Source organism: Falco cherrug, chromosome 2 (assembly GCF_023634085.1).
Source record: "Falco cherrug isolate bFalChe1 chromosome 2, bFalChe1.pri, whole genome shotgun sequence".
NCBI classification, from domain to species: Eukaryota; Metazoa; Chordata; class Aves; order Falconiformes; family Falconidae; genus Falco; species Falco cherrug.
The window spans coordinates 86,550,464-86,578,333 of record NC_073698.1 but is presented as its reverse complement, the minus strand read 5'-3'; the positions used below and the strand labels follow the sequence as shown (position 1 = coordinate 86,578,333).

At 38.3% G+C, this 27,870-nt stretch overlaps 1 protein-coding gene across 5 annotated transcripts in view; it reads right to left on the bottom strand.

The window, feature by feature from the left end:
- Positions 1 to 27,870, bottom strand: part of TAB3 (TGF-beta activated kinase 1 (MAP3K7) binding protein 3) — a 47,758-nt gene that overhangs the window by 7,361 nt on the left and 12,527 nt on the right. For 2 of the 5 annotated variants that reach the window (XM_055702011.1, XM_055702012.1), the window contains 4 exons: positions 12,518 to 12,708; positions 8,071 to 9,523; positions 4,769 to 4,929; positions 1,461 to 1,554 (listed from right to left, as the gene is read on the bottom strand). In XM_055702011.1, coding sequence (XP_055557986.1) covers positions 1,461 to 1,554; positions 4,769 to 4,929; positions 8,071 to 9,523; positions 12,518 to 12,619 — 1,810 coding nt within the window. In that variant the 5' untranslated portion in view covers positions 12,620 to 12,708. Of the gene's footprint in view, positions 1 to 1,460; positions 1,555 to 4,757; positions 4,930 to 8,070; positions 9,524 to 12,517; positions 12,709 to 27,870 lie in introns of all 5 variants that reach the window. The other 3 variants (XM_055702013.1, XR_008730888.1, XM_055702014.1) reach the window with 3 other exon arrangements.

Here is a 27,870-nt window from a genome sequence, read left to right as displayed (position 1 = left end):
CTTTTTTCTGAGCAGTTTTTTTATCACATATTTTCAGGTTTGTGTTGATTCCAGTAATTTTTAAGCAGGCTAATCCCATATTGAAGAATCATCTCCAGCTCAATGTTCTGTATTGCTTTAAAAATATGTGAAAACTTAAATCTTTCTGTAGGATGCATTCTTGGTAAAAAAAGGAGGACTACGCATATTCTAGTTTATTTGATTGTATTTATGTCAAGTTTCTGTGGCAGGAAGAGGATTTTTAAAGACTTAAGTAGATTTCTGTTTGCCAACTTTTTGGTTGCAATCTGTAGTTCTGGTTTGCATTATTTGGTCAGAGCCTTTGTCAGCAAAAAGTTAAAAATTTAGAGGAAAGAACCTTCTCTAAGGAGTATTTTTAATTATTTGCTCTTGACAAAGTCACTTTTAAGTCACCGCTTTCTTGGTAATGTAATTTAACTTGGCCAACAGAAATATTAGCAAGTCAAGTTCATCAGGTTGCAACTGAAAGAGACACCTTTTAGAGACAATTTGTTATTGATAATCAAAATTGCATTTTAAAGAGTCCAAGTATTCACATTTAGGCATATATTATATTAGAGTCATAGAATCATTTAGGTTGGAAAAGACCAGTAAGATCACCGAGTCCAAATGTAAGTCCATCACTAAACCATGTCCCTAAGCTCCACACATCTACAAGTCTTCTAAATACCTCCAGGGATGGTAACCACCGCTTTCCTGGGCAGCTTGTTCCAATGCTTGACAAACCTTTCAGTGAAGAAATTCTTCCTAAGATCCAATCTAAACCTCCCCTGGCGCAACTTGAGGCCATTTCCTCTTGTCCTATCGCTTGTTACTTGGGAGAAGAGACCCACACCCCCCATGCCTCCAACCTCCTTTCAAGTAGTTGTAGAGAGCAATAAGCCTGAGCCTCCTTTTCTCCAGGCTAAACAAGTCCAGTTCCCTCACCTGCCCCTCATAAAACCTGTTCTCTAGACCCTCACTTTCTTGCCCTACTTTGGACACACTCCAGCACCAAAATGTCTCTCTTGAAGTGAGGGGCCCAAAACTGAACACAGGATTCAAGGTGTGGCCTCACCAGTGCCCACTACAGGGGGACGAGCCCTTCCCTTGTCCTGCTGGCAGCACTGTTTCTGATACAAGCCAGGGTGCTGTTGGCTGCCTTGGTCACCTGGGACACTGCTGGCTCATGTTCAGCCAGCTGTCGACCAGTACTCCCCAAGTACTTTTCCCCCAGGCAGCTTTCCAGCCACTCTGCCCCAAGTCTGTAGCGTTGCGTGGGGTTGCTGCGACCCAGGTGCAGGACCCGGCGCTTCTCCTTGTTGAACCTCATACAATTGGCCTCGGACCACCAATCCAGCCTGTCCAGATCCCTCTGTAGAGCTTTTCTACCCTCAAGCAGATAGATACTCCCACCCATTTCTATATTTTTAAAAAAACAACAACTATCAAATCTATACCTCTAGACTGAAGGAGATCAACTTCTTTCAGTGTACAGTCAACATTTATCTGGAGCTGTCTGTTGAGGCTTCTTAATCTGGTCATTTCCTCAGGCTAGAAAGAAACAACCCAAAATAATAATTGTGGGAAAATCAGCATCTTATCTGGCATAGAAATAACATTGATATATCTCTGTTAACACCTTTATTAGACTTGAGTATAGATAAAGCACTGAAAAAAACCCCAAGATTCTACCTTCTGTCCTGTTCCCGCTACCCAACCTATTCCCTCAAAACCCATTCTTCTATTGGCATTTGGGGAAGAAAACAAACCAAACCAACAAAAATGAACAAGCTCCTTTAATATTAAAGCTTGTTAGTAAGAAGACATAGCTGAGCTCAAGTTTACAAAACCATATACCTTATAAAATTCTGTATAAATTGATGACTTGCTACATGGGTTTACATCAAGATGATCAGGAAAGAGAATACAAAGTGCAGGCTCATGTTAATTATTACTTGATTATAACTGAATAAAGTCAGAAGTTTATTGATTTGCATCACTCTAAAGAGTTCCAACATGCCAAACATTCTAGCCCATTATGTTTAAATTGTTCAGTGCTGCAAGACAGTAATTATTTTTCACAAAATAACCAGTTATTTAAGTCCATATATTTGCATATCATTTAAAAAACCCGTTACTGGAATACAAAGCGTTCTTAATGCTAGCAGCAGCAGTTATTAACATAATATGTAGAAATAACTACCTTATCCTAGGATATATTCCAGCATCGCAGTCACAGAATTACAGAATGTTTAAGGTCAGAAGGGACCTCTGGAGGTCATCTGGTCCAACTCTTTGCCCAGATAGCAGACAGCTTTTGAGTATCTCCAAAGATGAAGACTCCACAACCTCCCTGGGCAACCTGTGCCAGCACTCAGTCAACAACACAGTAAAAAAGTGGTTCCTGATGTTCAGAGGGACCCTCCTGTGCTTCACTGTGTGCCCACTGCCTCTGGTCCTGTCACTGGGCACAAACGGAAAAAGCCTGGCTCCATCCTCTTTGCACACTCCCTTCAGGTATTTATATATACATTGATAAGACCCCTTCTGAGCCTGCTCTTCTCCACGCTGAACAGTCCTAGCTGTCTTAGTCTATCCTCACATGAGAGATGCTTAATCATCTTTGTGGCCCTTCACTGGACTCTCCAGTATGACCATGCCTATCTCTTGGACACCATACTCCAAGTTTGACCTCCCCAGTGCTGAATAAAAGCTTGGAGTAACCTCTCCCCCCTTGCCAGCAATGCTCCTAACACAGCCCAGGGTATCATTAGCCTTCTTTGCCACATCATTGGCTCATTTTCAGCTTAGTCTTCACCAGGGCCTTTTCTGCAAAATTGCTTTCCAGCTGGTTGGCTCCCTGCTTATACTGGTGCATGGGGTTGCTCCTCCCCAGGTGCAGGACTTAGTACTTCCCCTTGCTAAACGGCATAAGGTTCCTGCCAGCTCATCTCTTCAGCTTTTTGAGGTCCCTCTGAATGGCAGCACAACTCTGCCAGTTTTTTGTCATCAGCAAACTTGTTGAGTGTACAATCTGCCCCGTCATCTATATCATTAAAGATGATGTTAAATAGGATCAGACCCAGTACTGACCCCTGTGGTACACCGCTAGCTACTGGCCTCCAACCAGCCTTTGTGCCACTGACTACCATACTCTTGGCCTGGCTGTTCAGCCAGTTTTCAATCCACCTCACTACCTGCTCATCCAGCCCATACTTTATCAGCTTCTCTGTGAAGATCTTACAGGAGAAAACGTTTTAGTTCATGAAAAGTCTTACCAAAGTCTAGGTAGACAATAACCACTGCTCTCCCCTAATGTACCAAGACACTTTTTTCATCCTAGAGGTTTATCAGATTGGTCAAACTTGACTTCCCCTTGATGAACCCATGCTGACTACTGCTGATCACTTTCTTGTGCTTCACGTGCCTGGAAATGGTCTCCAGGACTAGCTGCTCCATCACTTTCCCAGGCATCAAGACGAGGCTGACCAGCCTGTAGCTCCCTGGGTCCTCCTCTCTGAAGGCAGAAGTGACATTTGCTCTCCTCTAGTCTTCAGGCACTTCTCCCAAACACCATGATCAATCAAAGATTATCTAGAATAGCCTCACAGTGACATCAGCCAGCTCCCTCAGCACTCATGGGTGCATGCCATTCAGGACCACGAACTCATGTATGTCCACTTTGCTTAAGCATTCCCTGACCTGATCCTTTTCCACCAAGGGTGTACCTTCCTTGCTTCAGACTCTTCCCAGGGTCTCTGGGACTTGGGATTCCTGAAGGCCTATAAAGACTGAGGCAAACAAGGCATTCAGTATCTTAGCCTTTTCTATTTCCTATGTAACCAGGTCCCCTGTAAGCGATCGCCCCACACTTTCACTAGCCTTGCTTTTGTTACCTAGGTACTAATAGAAGCCCTTTTTGTCTTTGACATCTCACGCCACATTCAACTCCATTTGGGCTTTGCCTTTCCTAACCTCATCCTTGCACACTTGGACTGTGCCGCTGTATTCCTCCCAGGAACATACCTGCCAGATGCTGCCCTGAGACAGGCGAGACACACAGTAGCCATACTAGTCAAGCAGCTAACAGCCTGTACTATGCCTCCCAGCCTACATCTGTGCATTGCTTATGTCAACACAGTAAGTCTGAACTGATTTTGGCTAGCAACTGCACAAAGTGGAAGCTCTTTTTCAGTCAGATGAATTCTCTTATCAGAGCCATACAGATGTTTGGGCTAGAGTTGCTTGCAGGTGGAAGTCATACAAATAGGAAGAACCAATGAGGAAAAGAGGAGAGAGGTGTCAACTATTTGAGCTAACACCGCCACTGAAAACTTACTTGGTACATCCTGCACATATCAAATGGGAAACATAATTTATTGCAACTACTATGCAACTACTCAAACAAAATACCTTTTAAAAAAAGGTGAAAACTTGCTGCATGAACACCAAGCTGTACACGGCTTGGGCTCTTTAAATAGACTTGGACATACTCTTTTTCAGGTTGTTAGAAAAGTAACTATCTATTCAGTTCTGTGGTCCAGAAAAGAACGTATACAAGTTTCAGAAATTCTGTTGTGAACACTAAGCAAGCTGGACTCATGTCTGTTTCTTAAACTGTAAGAACAACAAGCCAAGAACTCTCAAAAAATAATCACCTCCACTGAAGATTTTATATTCCAAAATATTTTTGTACAATACTTTAGTTCATGAAAACATAAAAAAAAAAATGTATCTTGAATTAAAATACTAACAAATCGCTTACTGTTGGAATTGCAGTTGTACAGCTAACTCTCCGAAGCCGCCTCTGCATTAGATCGTGCTCCATACCATTGACTTCAGCTTTCAGGCGTTCAAGCTCTTCCTTCTCAAGCTTCAGTTCCTTTGCTAATCTCTCCATCCTTGCTCGTTGATGTAACAGCAAGGCTAATGTTTTATATGGAAGAAATAGTTACTAATACACAAAAACCTGGAAAACCAAATTCTTATGCTTAAGATTCATGAGTGACCTTTCTGGAAAAAAAAAGTGATCATAAACATGCAACCAAGTATCAGTGTGAAGATGCTTTCATGCCAAATGAACTACAATTTAGAACAAAGTTCTTCCAGAATAAAAACATATTTTAGACAGTAACTTGAAGTTGATATTACCATTTTGGTCAAAGCTTCTTTTTTTGCATTTGGTCTTTCTCGTCTCAAAAATACAAAGGCACCTGTACAAGGAGACAGCTTCTCAGGATGAAACAGCAACCTAGTTATATTAATATTGTACTGACAAAAAAAAAATAAAAATACCAGAGGTAAGATCAGAAGGTAACACACACTTCATATCTGCTGCTCAATAGCATCTGACACACTAGCCTTGTGACATCAACCAAATGTCAGTCCTGCATTGTTTTTTCACTATTACAGATTATGCTGTAACAACTTTAAGTAGTCTTAGCATTTCGGAGAGTATGATGAGTCTCCATACTATAAGTTCCCCAGTGTTCAAAGGTAAAACTATAGAATCTCAATAAAACAGACTAGAGAGCCCAGAAAATAAAAGCTGGGGGAGCTCAAGTGCCTCAGCATGTGTAATTCTACAATAGAGCTGATTCATCGTCCTATAACCTCTCTCTGCTGTTAATCATTCTCTCATATTTTTGTCATGGTACTGAAATTTATGACTCTCAGTCACAAGATGATGTTGGGTTCTCAGAGCAGCCAAAGAAAGAATTTTGACTAGGCAGAAAATAATATTCAGTTTTTGCAGGAAGAATGTTTATTGGTATTTCATCACGATGCAAAACTGGCCAAGTTTATTAGTCTGATGCTTAGCACTTTCTGATCTGGCTGTTTTTACCCAATAAAAGTTTACCAGGACAGAGAAAAATAAGAAAAATTCACTGTGTGTATTCAGGCAAGCGTGCCACTCATATAACAATGTTCCAGCAAACGGTTCAAATGTATGAAGACATTGTAGAATCTGCAAAATGCTACTTCATACAAAGTACCAGCCAGCACCTGCCCTTTTCTTCACCCCTATCCAGCACAGGCAAAGAAAAAACACATAATATCTCAAGAATACTTATACACTATCTAAAAAAAAACTTAGAAAAATAAGCAATGACAAGCTTACTGGAGGAGGGCAAAAAACCTCCTCAGTCAGGAGCATAAAAATGACAGTGTTGTTTATCAGATGCCAGTATTCTGTGCAAAAATGTAGTACTACGCATTGGATTTTGTATGGATCCACCAATTCGCGGCTAAAGAATAGACACTGAAAATCCTATCCATGAATAATACCATATTTTTTTACAAATTTTTTAAAAAAATTATTCTCTACTTTTTGAAGTAGCATAAGTCATCCAAGTAGAGTTTGAGATCACAAACTTGGAAAAAAAAATTACAGATACCAAGCTGTATGATTTTCTACTACTACTACCCAAACGGTCTATCTGATACGACTACATTACATAGCTTCACATTAGACTCTAGTACAACTCATCAAACATGACTCACACCGCAAGGAGAAAGTGGAAGTACAGACACCAGAACAGATTTTTGGTAACACTTTTCACAGTGGTTCATATTCAAAAGAAAACTAAATACACTTGTTCCCTATATTAAGCTGTTAAATATACTCCTCTTTAGGACTCCTTTGTGGTAGTAAAAAACGTAACATTTATTCTTCCACAATGTATTTATATAATGAGTTCAGAGTACAGCAATACCAAAGGCTGTAATAAAGTCCCAGCAGTGGTAGGTATTGCCCTGAAAAGCACATACTAACTAGTTTCATTAGTTTTGTTTTCCAGATACAGAAATGTATTCAAAGATACAAAGGCAAAACCAGATTTCTGTATTTCAGAATGTTTTTCTCAGTTATATGAAGCTACTTGTAGTTTCCTCACGTAACTGACAATCTGTAATGAAGCTTAACAGGAACACTACCACACAAAGCATATGGCCTAGGAGTTACAGGCCTACTAGCGTTCATTCTCTCTAAATAACATTTCTAATTGGGTCTACCAGGTACAGAACAGCTCTCTGTTGATGAGTTAGAATAGCTCAAAAGACACAAAGCAAAATAAGAAGTCAAGAACTACAGGGCAGCATTATAACCACTATTTCAGTTCTCTAAAGTGAAAGGAAGGCTAGAAGGAGCAATGGACAAATAGACTCTTTTCCAAACACAAATCCAGAAACAAGCACATTCTTTAAATAATTGCTGCCAATTATCATCCTGTCGTTACCCCAAATGATTGGTTTAAATGCTGGCAGACTGATTCATTTGCTCAATTTTAAATGTTTCAAATCTATAAAGCAGATTACTTGGAAAAGCAGTTTTCAGCTGAAGGTTAGATTTCAGCTTTTTAAAGAATTTTATTTACTAAATTACTCAATTCTTCATTTATACATGGCATGAAGACTAACTACTTCTAACCCTACAAAGCAGAACACACATCTTAAAATCTGTCTGCCAATCTCTTCCTCCTCTTTGAAAAATCTAGGAAGTGAACTTTTGAGTAAGTTCTTCAAAATAATTATTTTAATATCTTTCAAAAAAAAATATGATTTGTATTGATACCCAAAGTATTTTTAGCTGCAATCCTACCTCCCCCTCCTATTTCACTTAATACTCTTCAATCTAAACCAAACAAATTGAATTCAAATCTCTTGCAGAAGTTTGTGCTTCAGGTTTTATAAAGCACCCCAAGTATGGAAAAGATATAAGAAATTAAAACCCACTTGTAAATTTATGAGACAGTTCTTCAATGCAGAATTTAACAAACTGGACACACAGTATATGAACAAACTACTTAATTGTTAGCTGCAGTGCTTTATTTTTAATAAATTCCCCTAACTTCAAAAGCATACCAACTTCAAGAACCTCAGAAATTATTTATGTATTAGACTGATATATGGCAAAATTTTTCACAAATCGGAACAAACTCTCTTTGCAGATGATGTGTGGTGCAATTTCTATTCTCTGTACACGTTTAAAAATTCTTACTTAATAGTAGCAAAATCAAGCTGAAAATGCACTTTATAATAATACAATTTGCAGGGTGAAACATTTACCTTGAGTGTAAGCATAGTCATCTGATCCAGAACTAGAACTTCTCTGATACTTATGGCTTCCTTTTTCTCCTCCAGATCCTGGGATTACAGAAATAGGCTGAATAGGTTCTGGTGCTGCAGAACGCTCTTCTTGGTCCACTAAATTTAAAAGATTCTCAGTCGGTGCTCGACCTACTGTGATTTTAAAAATGGTTGGGTTTGGCTGAGATACCATTACCCGAGGAGACTGTGTTGGTGCACCTGCAGGTCCAGTTGGTTGAGTGTAGGTAATATATACTGGATTAACACTAAATGGAGGTTTGGGTTGACCCGACATACCTCTTGATGGAGAGCTTGAAGGAGGAGTAGTGGCTGCATACAGTGAGTGCTGGTTTCGTTGAGATGGTTGATTACTTATTGGTGAAGGACTTCTGTTCATTGCAGTCCCAGGTCTTTGTGGTGGCTCGACTGTAATTTCTATTTTATTCATGGAACCTTTGGATAAACTAGGTCCAGCAAAAGGAGGAAGATACGGCACAGAGTGACCACCTTGTTTTTGAAAAGTCTGGGATGCTTGCTGATATGGATGGGGTGGGACAGTTGAAGGACTAGGAGGCATGAAAACATGTGAACTCTGATGACCCAACTGAGGAGTCTGAACTTGGTGTTGAGGAGAACCAAAAGGTGAGGGACACTGGGATGCCGGTGGTGATCGAAAAGCTGACTGAGGGATCTGGGCTTGTTTAGGAGAATACTGAGAAGGTTGGTAGTTCTGTTGATGTGGATATACAGGTAAAGGACGGGGAGTATAATGTGGAACTGGGCCCTGTGGCGATGAATGCCACTGTGTATTCTGAGGAGTCTGTCGTCCTGAAGAACTCTGAGATGTTTGCCTTATATAAATAGAGCCAGGAGTCCCATAAAGATTGCTTGGAATCTGTGGAAGAATTTGTAGAGCTCTGGGTACACTCTGTCCAGAGGGGAGGTTTTGCGATACTGTAACAGTAATGGGATTTGTACTGTACCGAGGTATGTGCATATACGTGGGAGGAGGGCCTTGCATAGCAGACGTGTTCATTCCTGGTTGTATGGAAGATGGCTGTGGAGGTGGCTGTGGAGGAGGAGTAGCTGCATTTCTATTCTGGTCATTCACAAAAAATGGATTGTAACTAGGAGAAGCTGCCACAACAGCGGGAGCAGAATGTGGTTCTTGAACTAAGCATATCAGCTGTTTACCTGCTGTGCGTTGTGGATCAATATGTCCATCACTTGAACTGTGTACCAGTGTACGACCACCATTAAGTTGAGCTCCATCCCCTACATGATAGCTGGTATGAGGATGAATACCCAGATTAATGTGCAAAAGGCTATTTCTATTCATTCTGGTGTCATCAGGGCTATGGTACTCCATATATAAGTATTTGTTGCTCTCCTGTGCAAGGGCTCGACAACAGGCATCTAGGTTGTTGTTGTTCTAGGAATAAGAATGGGCACCTATTACTGTCAAATAGCAAAAGCAAACACCACTGCTCAGCATTCAAAAAGCATTCAACTGAAGCTGCAGTCTGGCCTAGGGATAACGCTACTAGGGATAATGTTTCACAGACATGAATTTTGAAATAAAAGGTAATACCCTGTAAGTCACAGTATGCAAGTAGTACATAGCTCACGTTGCATCTAGCAAAATGGTACAGTAACACTAGCTACAGTATGACATATTAAAAAAAAAAATCAAGTTCAGTTTTCGGGAAAGCAATAGTTAGAACTCTTGGCATCTTCTGCAAGGAACAGGTATGTACAATTAACTACTTCTAGTAACAAGACTAATCAAATTAAACTAGATCAAAATTGCAAACTCTGGAAAGTCAAAACATAAATGCAGATGACATTTTGAAGTTTACCTAAGTGCTTACTGCTTTCACCTTTATTATACTGTTTACCTGAGTATCTCTTTACCTGAAAGTTTAAAACCCCAACATTTTAAATCAGCTTCTCTTCGTAGAACAGAATTTAGTGCCTTAAAAATGAAGTCAGAGTAAGTACTGCTTAAAAAAGTAGTGGCAATTCCATAAAGAACTTTACAATTCTGAAATAATTTCAACTGCCTTTTAAGAATTTCAGCTTCAAGGCTAAAAAAAGTTTCATTCATACATCAGTGAGGAATAAATACTGTAAATGTTTGATTTTTCTGTGGTGTCAGCAGCTGAAACTATACAGTCAATAAATTATGAAACAAATCAGAAGTGTGACAGGGAATTCCCTTTCCCTTCTTTCCCACTCCACTAATTTTAGCTTAATCTAGTCTCGTTAAAAGAACATGAATGATAGCTTTTCCAAAAGAGTAAAATCACTAAAAAGCATTCCAGATTGTGGATTTTTTTTTTCTCCTCAGTTTCTCATGCAACAGCCTGCATCAGCTGTGGTTCAGTTTTTAATTTAAGCAGTAGTCAAATTAAAAAATTTCACTTTAAGTTCAACTACCTCTGGCCCTCAGCACACGAACTGTGTTACATGTGATCCAAGACTGGTATACAGCACCTCCTACCAGAAAAAGTGTGTACATATATATACACACAAAACACCCCCGCCTTCCTTAGTGTGCTAAGAGTACCACTCTAAGGAATATACATTAATAATGGTTTTGCTTCAATTTTAAACACTATCACTATATAAAGTTTGCATACATATTAACACTCATGTAGCCTTGCAATATGATTTTCAACAGCCTATCCACTGGTGGAAAAGTCACATTGGCGTTTCTTTTCTAAAGGACTAATACCTTGTCAGTCTTAATACTAAAGTGAAAATGTCTTTCCCAATATTTTGTATGATTTCACTATCAGATAAACACACATATTCAGCATCTTCTCAGATGAAGACTTACTACTAAACATGACAGAAGAGTTCAGCGCTTAATTATGTATGGCTCTCACTATGGATACCCTCCCTGACTATTTCCCCTTCATGCCAAGCTCCCCTTCTAGACCCCAGTGGTCAATGGGAATATCCAGGAGTATCACAGAAAAATGTAAAAACCAGAACATGTGGAAACCAGACCTTGTAATAGTAACCATCCCCACTGTGCCAAGACAGCAGTCTCAAAAAAGTTGACAGCTAACATCAGCCACTTGCCATCTAGACAGAATTTCATAGAGTCCTTAGCTTCCTTAGCTCACTTCATCAGGGTGGAGGTAGAGAGAATGTAGATAGGACAGGTCCTAATCTGATTTTCTCAGGGTATGGGAAGTATTTGTCATTTCAAAGGACCCTCAATTTTTGATGGGTCCAAAACTCATACCGGTTTAAATCTAGAGTATGTATAGCAAAAGGTTAATGGAAACCAGCTCACATATCTCAAAATATAAACTGGTTTGGAAACAAATTCAGCACTTGAAAAAATGACATATGTTTGCCATGTAACGTTAACTAGCTATCCAGAATGCCATATTATAGATATAGAACACCATATGCTTCTGCAGCATTAAGGGTTCTTCAATTTTATCAGTTTAAAGATGTCTGACAAAGTTCATCAAAAGGACCATGTACTTAACAGTACAGCACAGATGACTGTCAGGGTAAGTAAAGCTTTGCATTGCAGTGCTTCTCCTGCTTTACATTTGTATGAAAGCAATTAATTTGTATCTGCGTGGTTTAGAAGACACAATACAGAAACTACAGCCACAGTTATAAGTAAATCTACTCCTCTGCCAGGGACATGTAGGATACAAAGACAGCTTTTGATAGTCTCACAGGAAGCTGTTTATTGCATTGGGCTCCACCTTAGCCATGGTCACACAAGGCCAAACCAGATCTTACATGTTTCTGTTGCACTCCTGAATCGTCCCATTAACAGAAGGTATTCCCAGATGACCACGACTTTGAAAAATTATTATGTGTGGTCACTTATCATCACTTCCAATTTGTGATTTTATATGAAGGTGGAAAGAAGAAATGGAAAGCAGGGGTAGGGAAGAAAAGAAATGCCACCTGACCTGGAAACAGAAAAGTAAAATTAAAACTTTTGGACAGCTGTGGCAGAAAGATGCCATGAAGACAGAAAATGTTTAGGTTCCTAGCTAAGGCCAGTTCCTTATTTTGAAAGAATGAGTCATTGGAGTCATTGTTTGCCAAAATCTCCTCCAGTATATGTATGTTATTTACGTAGCTATCATCAACAATCATCCCATTAGCCACTTTCCTTATTCCCTGTACGCATACAGTCACAGGTCACATAGACGAGGTGGAACAGTCAGTGGGAAAAATACCCACGTGGGAAACAAGTGAAGAATGAAAAAATCTTTGTACACATCTCCTGTAAAAGGCAGGACAAATATGCAAGTAGCGGAGTCTTCTACCCTTTCAAAATAAAATCAGAACAATGAAAATCTGTGCTCCATATATACTACTAAAAGGAATCTGCATACTACAAAAATAAAATACAAAGACTCTTAAAAACTCTTTACCGTACCTGAAGCATGCACTGAGATACCACCCCTTCAGGTATCTCAGGGAAACGTTGTCGGAGATCATGGAGAACCTGCATGTCGAGTTGTTGACTGCCCTGCGCCATGCCAAACTGATGATGTTCCAGATTACCAAAAAAAATGGAAGTCAACAGGCCTTCCAATGATTATGGTCTTCTGAGGCTTCTGGCATTTTCTGGAAGAAAGAAAACACAATCCTTTAAGCTATCACAACAACTTCTCCCCCTTCCTCAGCTGCATGTGTGAAAGAATTTTTAGACCTAGATATCAAGAGAGACAAGGCTTAAACACAAAAGTGGGAATCACCATGTCTCAAATCCTAATGTTAAAACACTTCATATACCTCAGTTATGTTTACATGACATTTCACTGGAATGTACTCATTTAGGTCTTTACACAGCCCCATTAGTGGTACCAGGTAGGCATAACTTAATCTGACCTGCCTAAAATGGAACTGTTACACATTTACTCCAAGTGGAAATTCTGAACAGTCTGTAGAAAAGTCTGAAGTTATTACAAAGCACCCATGTCTTTGTTATTTACAACATGCTAAAAATAACAGGCTGGAAAACTAAGTAGCACAATTACCCAAAAATACTCCTCTAGTAACAGGGTTTAAACACATTACATCACTACCAATCCAAGAAGTTGGAAACAATTTTTGTCAAACACAAGGTTTAAACAGAATTTTAGAAGACCTTTTTAGGACTACGATAAGCATCTATTCAAGATTTTTGTAAAGCACCTTTTATATTCATAGAAACATGATTAGTGATCAAAAAACCCTCTTTTCTTTTCAGGATTCTTGTATTCAACAGCAAAAAGATTCTATCTGAACTTTAGTACTCCAGGACTACTAGAAGGCAAATACAACCTGAGACAACAAATACTTTTCCCACTTGTGGCTCATGATCACAGCAGTTATCAAAAGGCAGTAAAGTCTAAGTAAAGATTCACAAAGACTTTGCGTGAAGGTGGTGCATGACATAGGGCCTGTAACACATCTGTTATTGCTAAGCTTCAAAAGCCTTTCCAACGTTACTACTCAGTCGAATTCTTCACTGCAGAGAATGTAATCCTGTGTTCAAAAACAGAATTGAAAGTCATATGTCAGCAGAGCTGGTGTTCAAGTAATTTGGTAGCTACTCAAACTTCCAAGTTTAAATCATGTTTATCTCAACCTCAGTGCAGTTGAGGGTGTCACACAGTACAGGTATTCCAATCAGCTTTTCACTTGTTAGCTCAACTTCCAATAGCAGTCTAAAGCAGACTGCAACAAATTTACAACAGATCAGCACATACACATACCCTTACGTGCTAATAAACTCCAACAGTTTCCTGTATCTTTCCTAAGAAAGTCTCTTAGTTTTCGTAGGCAAGAAAATAGAACATATACCTTCAAAGAAATATGAAGTGTCAGGTTTAAGGTAAAAAGCTTTGCTTTGTTTTGTTTTTTCTTCCATTATGATTTTGAGTATTTAATAACCATGCCTTTCTTTTCTCATGTTTTTCTAAGTAGTACTTCCTTTCTCTGAAAAGGAGCAAACCAAAAACTATGACCACAACAAAAGCAGAAGTCAAGTCCACTCCACTATCTGGCTACTATGTACGTGGACAGCTCTGAACTGACATTAGCACCGATTAAGTAACACATACGCTTACAGGAAGGGTTGCTCTACGTCCTATCTGATATATTCTAGTATCCAGTATTAAATCTGTCAGATCACACTCTTTCTCAAGATGAGACAAGTTTAAGCAGTGCTGCTGTGATTTAAGAAATACTGCAATAAACTTACACTGTACAATCCCAGTGCAGTTCTGTCCACTACAGTAATGCTGCAGACCCCTTTTATTTTAAAAGGAAATTAATTTTCACTGACTACAAGAGCCAGCTGAAACTTCATTATCTACATCTACACTCACAGTACAGGATCTTCTGTAAAACATACTTTTCATAAATGACAAATATCATGCTTTGATAAACAATCTACCACTAGCATTCTCAAAGAAAACCTGACAGCAATCAAGTTGTACGTGTTTCTAGACAGCTCTCCTTTTCCCAGGAGGCAGGAAATGAAGAGCAGTAACGGAGGACAGCCACTACCAGAATAAACTGCAGTTAACCCCCCTGTGGAATAACAAATGACAGTATCCAAAAATCTGAAATAAAAGATAATAATTTTAAGAATTTAATTTAAATGAGCAAAGCCCTTCGCATCACCTCTCTTCAAATGAAAACTCATGGGTGAGCAGACTGAAGATCCATCATCAATACCTACAATGTTTTTCTACAATACTTTTACAATCTGAATAAATAACTTCTTCTATGCTTTTCTAACAATTCCTGATCATGTGTGGTGAGTAGAGATGGAACACTCAAAGTAATTTGCACCTATTGGCCAACTACAAATTTTATCAGAGTTCTCGTCTAAACACAAAAAATGGAAAACAAATTTCCACCCTCATTTTAAAGAGTTGAAGCCTCTAGCCTTTACAGTTACACAGATCCTTGAAAAGTCTATAAGAAACACAAAATAATTGTCTTGAGAAGCATGAACACACAATCATTCAGAACTCCTTGGATTGTATGGCTACACTACTGTGGAAATTTATTATTTTTCAGCCAATACCACAACATCCACTCCTGCTGCATCTAGGAGCCCAGCATTTTGTCCTGCCTATTCTGCTTGACCTGCCCACAACTCACTGCACATTTTCCACTCTAAGCAGACACAAACTGGCTGGAATACAATACTTGCTTCCCATGTTGCTCCATAGCAGCGGGCAGGTGGAGAAGCAAGTTGTTCAGAGAGCCAAGAGCTTACAGCACAGACTATACAGCTAAGATGCTCAGACAACAAGAACTCCCGCTGAGCCACAAGAGCCTAAGAAAGCAATCCTTCAAAGCTTCTTTCTTTCACAGCATGCACAGGCTAAGGCACATGCTGAGGTGCACTACACTACCAGCCTTACAAATACTGAAAGTTTACAGAGCAGAACACATCAAAAACCAACCCAAAGTCACAATGAAAGCAAGGAGCTTCATCTGTAACTTTCAAAGATGAGGACACCCAAACTCTACTTGAGGAGTATTTCACCAGCATGGAATGAATTTACATTGATACATACACGGCAGTTCTAACAGAAAAACCAAAGGATATTGTTGCAGAATTTGTTCTGCTGTGTTAACGCACAGATGACCTTGGGAGCCACTACTGAATCCTGGGGATTATGCAAAGCATGACTCAAGTCCTAAACAAGTGCACTACTCAGTTTTCCACACTTTTTACACACCCAAATTATATGTACAGAAAAACAGTATCTTTTAATCTTCCTTCCTTAAGCCATCTGCATACCCTGCAAATTCAAAAGTCATTACAAAAAAGTTCCATCTATCAACTGATGCCTCTTTTCTGAAAGAATGAGTAAAAAATTAGAACTACTATGGTGTTGATACTCCCCACAGATAACATTCTGTATATAAATATATATACACAAAAGGAAAACCACCTCACTACTGATATTTTTGAAGCACTAAATCACTTAAAGATACATGAATCATCAGTTATGAGATCCAATTGAAAAATAACAGGTCAATATGCACTATCCAGGAGTTTATAAATTATGTACTGATGCACACTTACGCAAGCACAATGTCTGCAGCAACTAAAATAATTCCTGAGTGAATTTCCAGAAAACAGGTTACCTGGAAGAGTTTTTCAGGCCTCATCAATTGCAAGTTAAAGAGTTTTATAACAGCAGCTGCACTTTGAAAGATCAGAGGAAAAACCCACCACAAAACATAGTAATAAATAAACCAGTTTATAAAAGTAACACTTCATAGGCATCGTGCTTCTATATGTCTTGCATAAATTCTTTCATCTTAAAAGATTATTATTTAAATTTTTAGATTACAAGGATGAGAAAACACAGATGGATTTAAGTACAGTCACATAAAGAACCTCAGTTTTTCCTCTGAACACAACACAAATGTAATCCTTAAATTTCACTGTCCTGACTTCTAAACAAATGCATGCTGATGTCTACAGATAAAAAGTGGATTTACTGAATGACGGTCGTATGAACTCAACCCAATATTTTTAAATTAATCAATTTTTTCTTCCTTGTTAACCTTGTTTGATCGAAGTGTTGAAGCAGAATTTTGGTCTCCAGATTCATAAATGCAGCACAAATTTTTTACTTAAGCACTCATAAGGCAATTCCTTCAAACACTTGCACTGGACTGACAGGCTTTTAGCCAAGAGGTAGAAAAGGATTCAGGGAAAGCTAGCAAACCTGGATGGTCTATTCTGTCTAAACATTGCAGGAACTGGAGTATGAAGATACCATGAAATTCAGGTGGACAAAACAGTAAAACACTATCAACTTCTTAATTATGAAATCTTCAGAACAGAAAAAAACAAAATTAACACAAATCAGGAAGCTGAAAAGAAAAATCAACATGCATAACATCTCCACCCAGCAAAAGTGATTTTGACTTTAGAGCCATTTAAACTCATTTGCAGTGAATATGAACTAGCAACTCCAATGAACACTTATACAATCCAAACTCATGACAGCAATTCCTAATTGTTACGTTTAAACATCAAACTCATTCCTGCTTATATTTGCTACTGGCATTCAGGCAGAAAAGTTCTAAGTAACACTGGTATCAATGCTACTCAGAACTTCATTCCTGTTCTGAGCCAAACAGAAGAGCAGTATCAGCGTGAATACCTCCCCTGAACAGCAATTTTCCTTATTTCTCTGGTAACCAATAGAGGGAGAACTGCGAAGAGTGAGCACACGAATTGAGGAACCAGAACAAGATAGGAAAATATAAAATTCAGTTTCATTAATCTAGATCAGTACAGAATTTTACTTTCAATAAAAACGGTAGGCTAAATAAAAATGAGATCGTGTCCAAAAGAAAAATATAGTGTTCTTTAAATGGAAGAATAATAATAAAAGCCTAACGCTCATTTGTAGTAACTTTACTAAAATATACCATTTTGTTTTCAAAGCCATGCCAGACTAACTGGCTGGACAGCAGAGTTCTGAATCTGAGTAACGTTTTAGATTTTTTATTCTAAATGCATTTATTAAATGGAAAGAATTGTGAGTGAATCTTATGAATTATATTCCTTCTTGAGGTAATGTTAGCTACAGTTGAAATTACTTTTTCAGTTTTGTCATTGCCTTTTTCCTACTCATTTATTTGCTGAAGTTGGTCTCAAGAATAAGTTATTCCATCTTTTCTGGAGAGAAAAAAAAAAAAAAGAAAAAAAGAAAAAATCATCTGCTCTAGTCTGAAAAGCCTTTTAGAAGAGCACAGACCGTTCATGCTCAAAGCACAAAAAACCTTAGCATTACTAGGCTTGTTCTACAAAGTAGTATTACTAAAGTATACAGCAAACAAGAATACACAGAGTGCTTAGGAAGTATGACAGTTTTATATAGATCATGACTTTTATATCTATATAATTTAAAAAAATTAGTTGCTTATTAAGAACATGTATTAGGACATTTATGTTTTGTGACTACTTACTTCCGTATTCCTAAATTCAAGATGTCTTATAGTATGGAAATAATCCTACCAAAATGTCATCCAGGTATTGCACTCCAGTGTTCCTCTTTACCAGGCACAGTGCATAAGAGATTCTCAAAATAATCTATTATTTTCCCAACTGTGAAAATTATTTCATTGTACTACTACAACACAAAGATTTAAGCTGTATTTGAAACTATAGCCTATCTTTATTAAACCCTATATTTATAGCTATAATGTATAAAAACATTATTTATATGGCCCAAGAAAGATGATGAAAACATTCTACCTCTCACAAAAGTAAAATATCATCTATTTCATCTTCAGCACTCAAATTTAACTAGTCCAAAGCATTTATAATTGTTTGGGAATAAAAAAAAAAATCTTGAGCAAGTTAAGTCCCTAGAAACTCTCTTACTGCAAAAGGATTTCAAGTTTTTATTTACACATACATGTATATAAATTCAAAACTATTCAGTGAATTACATGTTAGTTGCAGTTTCTTGAATGAAGTTACCCTATAAGCAAGGACTGCTTAGGGGGTAATGTCAATTTACTTCTAGAATAGATGTGGACAAACTTCCACTGCCTCCAGAGCCATCTACAGACCTGGTTACAATTCTCCAAGGATGCCAAGATTTGGTGCATATGGGGCAGCATGAAAAAGCAGTGAGATCAGTTGTAGTGAATTACAACTCATACACAACTGAACAGCTTTCTCTACCTTTCTTCCCACTCCAGTCAACTCAGCTGAACTAACTGAACCTGCTAAAACAGTTAAAAAAGAAAAAAAAAAATAGTTTAATAAGCCTACCCTGCACAATGGATGGCTCACTGAATAACACACCATTGTGGAAAGGAATTTAAAATGGTAAAAAGGGGAAAGGGATACAGGACCAGGAGCAACACCTCTCTCTCTTGAGCACAGGTAAGCCAGCTGATGAGTTAAAGCCGTAACAAAAATGCACTTTCACCTGAAGCAGAGTTAGAACACAAGAACCGAAGCTGTTCTTGTATGAACAGCACTAAATCAGGATGGGGATTTTGCCAAGTGTTGTCAGTACTGGAGTTAGAGAACATGACTGTGGCGCTGCAAGAAAGCTGTCAGCTGAGCTCAGAAGGTACACACACCACCAGCAAGAGGTCTGAACTGAAACTGTACTTCAACCTCCATGTCGCTTCCCCACAGGCCATGCAATGCTGTTCTCTACAAAAAAATCTTTCTGAAAACTGTGATGGGCCAACTGATTATAGGCAGCCAGTTCCTTATCACTGACAGAGCTATACCTTCCACATCTCTGTTGACACATTGGTTACATGCTTCCAAAGGCTACAGTACCCTCCATACACTGCATGCTGACAGTAAAACGTGAGAAGACAACAAAGGAATTAGTTCAGCCAACAGATTTAGGAAGTACTTTGTTAGACAAGGTATTAATATCTTTTAGTTTTAACCTAACACTGTGGTTTTAACAGATAAATATGATTTCAGCCGAAGTCTACATTACTACGTGACCACAGCCCAATTCCACTTCTGTATTTCAATACTCAAGCAGATGTAAAGTTGTATAATTACTGCGGTGCTTCCTACAATGCAACTGCAAACACAAAGAGAGACTGCTAAATAGCCACATTTTGTAAATAAGCTTGTATAAAACCATGAAATCTGAAGATGACGATTCAAATTAAGTTGCCTCAAACACAAGATTAACTAAACAAAAACATACTTTAACATCCCAACCCACACATACCTACTATTAAATCGGCATTTGCACCCAATTATAGCCTTGTAAACATGCCTGGCACATGACCTGGCCGCAGATGCAATCAAGTAATCTCACCTCTAATCCTTGAGCAGCCTCTGGAACCACTGTTGGCTTAAATTCAAAGGTGCCCACACAGAATATTAAACTGACTGTAATAGTTTAGAGTCATCATGCTATTCTGACACTGGGAATAATAGAGAACAATTTTGTACACTATTTCCATTTATTTAACCATTCAAATAAAGAAAAGCAATTAACTCATCCCATATATGTCAGAACACACATCAGTCCAGCTGACTTCAGATTGCTCTTGCAGCAAAGGCACCAAACACTTTTATGGTAATGTGACACCTTTGTAAAGATTTGCTAGCTGGAAGATCTTAAATTCTCAAAGATAAGAGAAACCAAACTGTTATAAGTGTGAAGAGATCAATTTTTACTCACAACCATCTTCAGTCGCCCACTCGCACTGTTTAAACATGATGTATGACAAAAAAACCAAGGATAACTTTTCCCTGCAACTATGATTACATATAGCTAAGAACAACTATCCCACCTCACAAATCACAATAACCATTTGTTACAGAAGCTTTTTTTATTTACGGGGTGAGATATCCCACAGCTTTGGGACTCTATTGCTTCACAGAGTAGGAAAGACACGTACAATAGAGTTTAAAGACGTTCTGTCGGTTCATACAGATGTATTAAGTTCAACAAAGCAAAAGAAAAGCAGGCAATAGCTAAAGTTGAGCTCAGCAGGCTGCTGTCACTGCTCTGAATGCCTGGCTATGTCACTAAGAACACAACACAACTCCATGGTTTGGCAAGCTGTCTTATGACGACCGCTCATTCACTTGCATAAAAGATCAACAGATTCATAAAGCTCCTGGAGAGTACGAAGGCAATGTGAAGCACAATAAAGGGGTATACAGAAAACTAAAAATAAAGCTGACAAGCTATTGCTGCTGACCACTGGTCTCTCATGTTATGGTACAGTTATACAGGCTCACCTGACAGTTCCTGGTTCAATACCCCTGTCCATTTAGCCATACGGTAGTTACACAGCCATATAATAGTTACACAGATGATGGCCTAGAACATCTTTGAGTACTAAAATGGAATGTAAATCATTAAAGCCAGCACGATGAGAATACTGTTATCTCACACTGATTAAATGGGAGTGTAGAGCAACGAAGACATTCCTTCTCTTGTGTTTTATTTTCATTAGTTTAAACTTAAGCAATAATCAGTTTTATCCATGTTTGAAACTCCACAGATTCCATAAATGAGGAATATTGTGATACAATGTTGTGTGTCTTCATCACGCAAAAGCAGTGTGCAACTCTGAGGTAAGACGCACCTGGACGGAGGAAAACCATTTTTGCCACAACAGTGACACTGCCTAGGAACAGGACTCAAGCACAATAAGGTTTCATCTGTGGTCTGTGGGCAAGCATGTTATGACACAGGTTCTTGCTAAAAATCAAAAAGTCATAATCAATCACTATTCCCTCTTAGGCATGAATTTTGTGTTGCTTTGTGTGACATTTGCTTTTCTTTTCTCCATCACAGTCTACCATCCTTCTGAGCCACCAACATCTAAATGGATTAGTGTTATCTATTTACTGGGTTTCTTCTGCCATCTATAAGACAAAAAAAAAAAAAAAAAAGTCACAGGAACAACATAAGCAATGCAGTGTTTACACAGATTACAAAAACCCCAAAATATCAGGCACTGAGACAGCAAGTTGTGAGGTGGAAAACAAGCCAGAAGTATTGCTCTGTTAGATCTAAAGATCTAACATTTGCGAAACAACTCACACATTATTTAATAACCTTGGTCATGATTAAATGTCTGTCCCTTAAAGGTAGGACTAGTATTTGAGAATAAGAGACCATATTTATTCCACTGCTCTGGAAGTAAAAGGAGTGAAAGTCATCCCTACCCTATATACAAGTCACACCTTCACAAAGCAGAATTTACTTTTAATAACTACATGATACTTTGCACCACAAGATATTAAAAACTGAAGACTGCTTAACTGGAATAATTACACCCATTCTAGCAAGTGGTTAAGAGGTTCTTGGCCAGTAATTCCCCACCAAGTACATCACAGAATCATAGAATGTTTGGGTTTGAAGGTAGCTTTAAAGATCATCTAATTCCAGCCCTCCTGCTGAGGACAGGGACACCTTCCACTACCCCAGATTGCTCAAAGCCCCATCCAACCTGGCCTTGAACACTTCTAATGAAGTCCTTCTAACGAGGAGGTATCCACTTCTCTGATCAGCCTGTTCCAGTGTCTCACAAGAAATTTTTTCCTTATGTCCAACCCAAACCTACCATCTTTCAGTTTAAAACCTCTGCCCCTCATCCTGTCACTACAAGCCTTGGTAAAAAGTCTCCCCCCGCCTTTCTCAAAAACCTGTGTCTCACTCCATGGCACAACCAGAATGAGCTCTTGCTACAGAACAAAGTTACAAGAAAATTAAGTTTTTAAGGCAGTGAGATAGTTCAGGAATGATGCTACTATGCAACAAATACTAATTTCCAGAAGAGTTCCGTGGAATACTAGGTGCAACTATAAGTTGTAAAACACAAGTGAGTTTGTATGCCTCACAGAAAATCCTGAGACTACCACAAGAATCATGTTAGTACCAAAAGCTATGAGGATGATGAATTGGCTTTCTTACCAAGACATACAATCTACAATTGACAGAAAGTTTATGAAATACAGACTGTGGCTGGAAAAAAACCTGCTGTGAACTAGCACACTGTCAGATTTCCTAATCCATAAATTCTAAGCGTTGGCCCTGCAAAAGGCAGTTTTAAAATGATATAGTTTTTTTTGACCATTATATCCTATTTTGGGAATCAAAATGAGCCAGAAAGGATACAAGAAAACGTTAAAGTGCATATATACATAAAGCGTGGGAAAATGTCTACTTGCAAATCTATGGATCATAAACTTCAGCTTTTTTAAAGTACAGTCGCCTATTCATATTTCCAGGTTTAACAATTACTAGAAGCTGAGGTTTATACTAGAAGGAAATGGAGCTAACAAAAAATACTGGGCTATTGTTCAATACACAAGTTGTTCCGGAAAGTGGGCTTCCTTCTCCGAAGTCTGAGATTAACATTTCTCACAGAAGTAATGTCTCTGCATATTGCAATGGACAGTGTTACCTGCAACTCACCAATCTGAACCTCAATCAGCTCAACAGGAATTTAATGCTGTTCCAGCCTAAGAGATCTTTCATAGCTCCTACACAAGGTAAGTGATTCTCAGCATTAGCTCCTGCTCCTACATCACAAATTCATTGCCACACTTACAATTTGTTTCGAAGACATTCAGAACAGGCTTTGTTACAAGATACATTTACACTAGTCAAAAAAACAATGAGCCCTTCCAGCAGAAACTTCACAAAATGAAACACTGTACTTGCTTTTGCATGAGTTCAGAGCAGTAAGTATTCACTAAAGCCAGAAGTTCCAAGAAGTCTGAAGACAACAGTTATGATTTTAAAAAAATACGAACCAAATTGTCATTTGTTTTACCCACACATAGCTTGTAAAATTTCAGATTTAACTATACTCATAGATCAACTATTACACATTCAAATAGCTATTCTCATAATAGGCCTAAATGTCTCCCTCATTTTTCTTCACCTTCTCACTTTGATTTGGGCTTCTCCCTGCTAAAAATGTTTGCTCTGAATAAATAAATTGCTAGCAATAAATTTGAAATAGACCATTGACCATTTACAGATTAAAAGCAGCAAAATCACATTAGTCATCCAAGCTTGCTGATATTTCCGTAAAAGGCACGCTACTGTACTTCATGCATTAGGGCTATACTATTTGTATTATTAACCGGTTATTTGATTTACTGGGGTGGCTCAGCAAACAATTTCATGGTGAAGTAAAAGCTTGACCATCCTCTCAGAGTTATCTGATGTTGCACAAGATCTACAGAACTTGTAGAAAATTCACTCTTTTTAGTCAGCCATGCTATGAATTAGCAATAGGACGAGTGATTTATGACAACAGAAACCTAAAAAAATAAAATTTAATTGTTTATGCTATCAAAGAAAAGTTGAACTATTTGATTTAAGCCATTCTTAAGGTACGAAGAGGAGAAAAAAGTTCTAAATCAACTGCTTAAACATCAGGTTTCCTGCTCCTGACAGACTTTTTGTGATGGCTAACAGTGTTGTAAACAATAGTTAAAAATGAATTCTCTGTTAAGTCTCTGATGACAGACAAACCTTGAAAATACTCTATATTGAATACACCGACTGAATCAAAGATTTCTGTTTTGTTGGTAACTGCATATACGGAAGAGTGTTACAGCATAGGATGCAGGCAATTTCTGTAACACACCCTGTATTAACTTTTTTCTGCATCAATGAAGAAGTGATTGCAAAACATATTTACACCTGTAAAGAAGCATTCATTTTCCCATAGAGATAAAAGGAGATACTAAATAGCATTAATTACAATTGAAATGACCTATGTGAATTTATTAGCAACCCATGCAACTGACAACAGTGCAAAAAACAACATCTACTGCAAAGACTGCCTGCACACTACATTCACTATAACATTTATACCCAAGACGACCAGTTGAAAAAAGAAAAGAAAACAGTACTGGGAAGTGCGAACACCAATGCATCACTGGTTTTAGTCAGTCTACTTACTGCTAACCCCTCCTCACTTTGGCCACCTTAAACCAGAAGAAAAACCCTTGATTAGAAAGAAGTGGAGCTGAGCAAGGGGATGAGAAAAATCTCATTTCAGGATCCCTGGCAAACACACTGATGGAGGATATGACTCTACACAAAGGAGGGAAACAGACAGGCATATGTAAACAGGAACAAGAAAGAAGACAGAAATAAGGAGAGAGCAGATACAGAAAAAACAAGGAAGAGACAGGAATCAATACAGAGCAATGCAAAAGATATCAATAATACATAGAAATACCATATACTTCCTACACAACAGAAATCATCAACTTTCACTTTTGAAGTTTTGAATTAAGCTCTGGTGGCCTGACTGTGTAAATTTCCTTGACGTGATTAACTGCTACAAAATACAGCAGACATGTTACACAGCATGCCTGTCTTTTCTATCCTTGCAGGAGAATTTGTTAAGCTAAGGAACCATAACGTGAACCTTGCCTGTTTTGTGGTATCTTCTGGCAAGTCCTTACATGAATACCCACCCATAAGGGTGCCACAAGAACAGGTCATATTAAGAGGTTACATATAACATTATATTAATTTTATCTACATGTGTTTATTCCAGTATAACTTATTAACACATTTAGGTTATCTATAATCATGCATGTGCATCTATAGATGCTTCAATATGTGCCATAGTTGAGGAATTGCTATACACAATTTCTAGCAAAACAGAAAAGATTATCTTAAAATAAAAACATCACCTGCCACACACATGCATGTGTACATAGCTATTTTTCTATGTATATATACAAGTCATATAAGCCCTAGACTGAGCCTTTCCTCCCCCCGCCCCACCCACTACTTTTGCTTTTGGGGGCAGGGAGGGAAGCATGCCTTAAAATTAGATTTTTGTTTCTGCAACACTATTTGTTTTCTTTTAAGGACACATTTGTGTTCTACTAACATTATTTTAAGATGAAAAATTTTATCTCAGTTTAGCCCCAGACTGATTGTCTGGGGAGATGTGCCTTAGATACTACACAATGCAGACCTTTTGAAACGTTTTTGTTTTGCACTGGCTTCAGCATTCTCTACAAAGAATACTAATAGAACACATAAAAAGTCTGGTGGAAGAAAAGCCGTTAAGTTTTCCTCTTTCCGTAAGTAATGTCTACGTTATACCTGTTGCAGCAAGAAATGATGGTAGTATAAGGTAATGTTTAAGCAACTAACACTCAGATAAAGCTGTAGATGCCCTATCTGTAGAACTGCTTCAATGGCAAAGCTCCATGAGGAAGTCTAGATATTTCAGACCCACTCGTTCCATAATCTTAGGCCAGAAACAGGACAAGGCCAAACAGATAATGGGAAGACCAGAATATGAATACAAATGTTCATCCTAAGATACATTGATACATTCCTGCCAAAATTCAAAGGACTTGAACAATATCCAGTAGCTTTACTTGTTAAAAGCTTTAGAGTGTCCTCTTCCTTACAGAGAGCCTGGCACCAAATCAGGTGTTTTAATACCTGAGAGGGCAGGCTAAGAAAGTACAGATAGCAGAAGTAAAAGGGCAGCCACCGACACTGAACTTTTCCACACATGACATTTCTACTTCATATTGCCAAATAACTCTCATGATTTTTCTAAGGATTTAACATTAAATTAGAACCTTTATGAATTACAATCACTTGGTCATTCACAGCTATGTAACAGCACAAACCAATTCTAAAGACCACACTTTACGACATGCTTTCAGTCATGACTTTGGTAGGTTAAGGGAAAACTGTTTTTGCATTCCTGACACCTCAGTTACTCAATGACATTGTCTGCAAAGGCAGGTTGTCAGTATTCAGGTCATCAGTCATAATATTTGTTTATTTTTGTTGGTCTGGTACCAGGCCAGAAAATTTCAGATCCAAGCGGTGAGATTAACACAATTCCTGGCTGGAGCATGCATGACTTTTACATACAGATGATATAAAAAGGCCAGTTTTGTGATGATGCAGCCCTCTTTCACAGAGCCTGTGATCACAAACTATAGCAGAACACATTAAACAACTTTGTGGCTTTATAAAATCAGGCTTACAGTATAAAAATTAAAGGGAAAGAAGTCTTTTACTACTAGCCAGTCTTTCCACAGTCGACACTGCATGGCTGCCTGATGACAAAGTTATGAGCAAATTTCACTTTCATCAGGTAGAGCTACAGAAAAAAAATGGTATAAATCTAAACATGACACAAAATGAATGAAACACACTTTCAGGAATAAGTAGTATTTGGCTTTTCAAAGCATTTCACCCTAAAGTCTGTATACGTATACACAATTTCAGTTTTTAAAATACCTTACATTTATTCTATATGACAGATAGTCTTCAAAAGGGAAGTTCAACACGCATGTTAAACACCTAAAGCAATCAGCATCTCTCTAAAACCAGATCATTTCCACACTGATCTGCCCTCCTGTAGTCCATTAAGGTTGGTAGGATAATCTGTGCTGATTTCATTTCCCTTTTAGGAAGCTATCCTCATAATCCTGCTTTAGAAGAATAAAAAAAAAAAGAGGGGGGCTCAAAGACAGCTTCAACTTAAAATAGTTACTAACTCATTCTACTCTTAAAGAAGTTTGGATTATTTCACTTCTCCAAAACAAGAAGATGCTGTCCAGCAGCTCAGGGTAGGTGCATCTTCTAAAAGTGCTGTCCTTTTTTATTTTACCAGACCTCTCTGCTCTTACGGGATTATATAGGCCTTGTGGATAACTTTGTAAAACAGTAGCAAAAGAACTACTTGAAACTTTCTTTACGCTACACTAAAATTGCTCTAGTATTTGTGCTGCACTCAGTGCTATTCACCTTCAGAAGAACAGAAGGGTGCAACAGATAACCCATTCAATAGTCTGAGTAGTTGCAGATACAAGCTACAAAAATGTGTTTCTTTCACCTGATATGGTACAGAGGTTTCTTCGCTTAGATGCTGCAGCAAAGGAGGAGTGGTGAAAGAACTAACTTAATACCACACATCTCCCAATTTCTATACTGTAAAGAAGTGCCAGTGGCCACATGCTTTGTAGATAGTAATAAAGAGCACGCCCAGCTGTTCATTTAGACACTAAGAATATCAATCTGAAACACTGGTCTTTTGGTCCAACTCCCTGGGGTCTTGGAAGAGCACCATATGCCAAGACAACAGAGCAAGACAATCAAGTTATTTGTCTTCCTGCAAATCAAATGCAGCCTTGTATACAACAGGAGGTTAGACAGCAGAAAAATCTGAAGTTTAAAATAATTTGCACTCATCCCCCTGCCAGCCACACACACTGCCATCATATTCCCC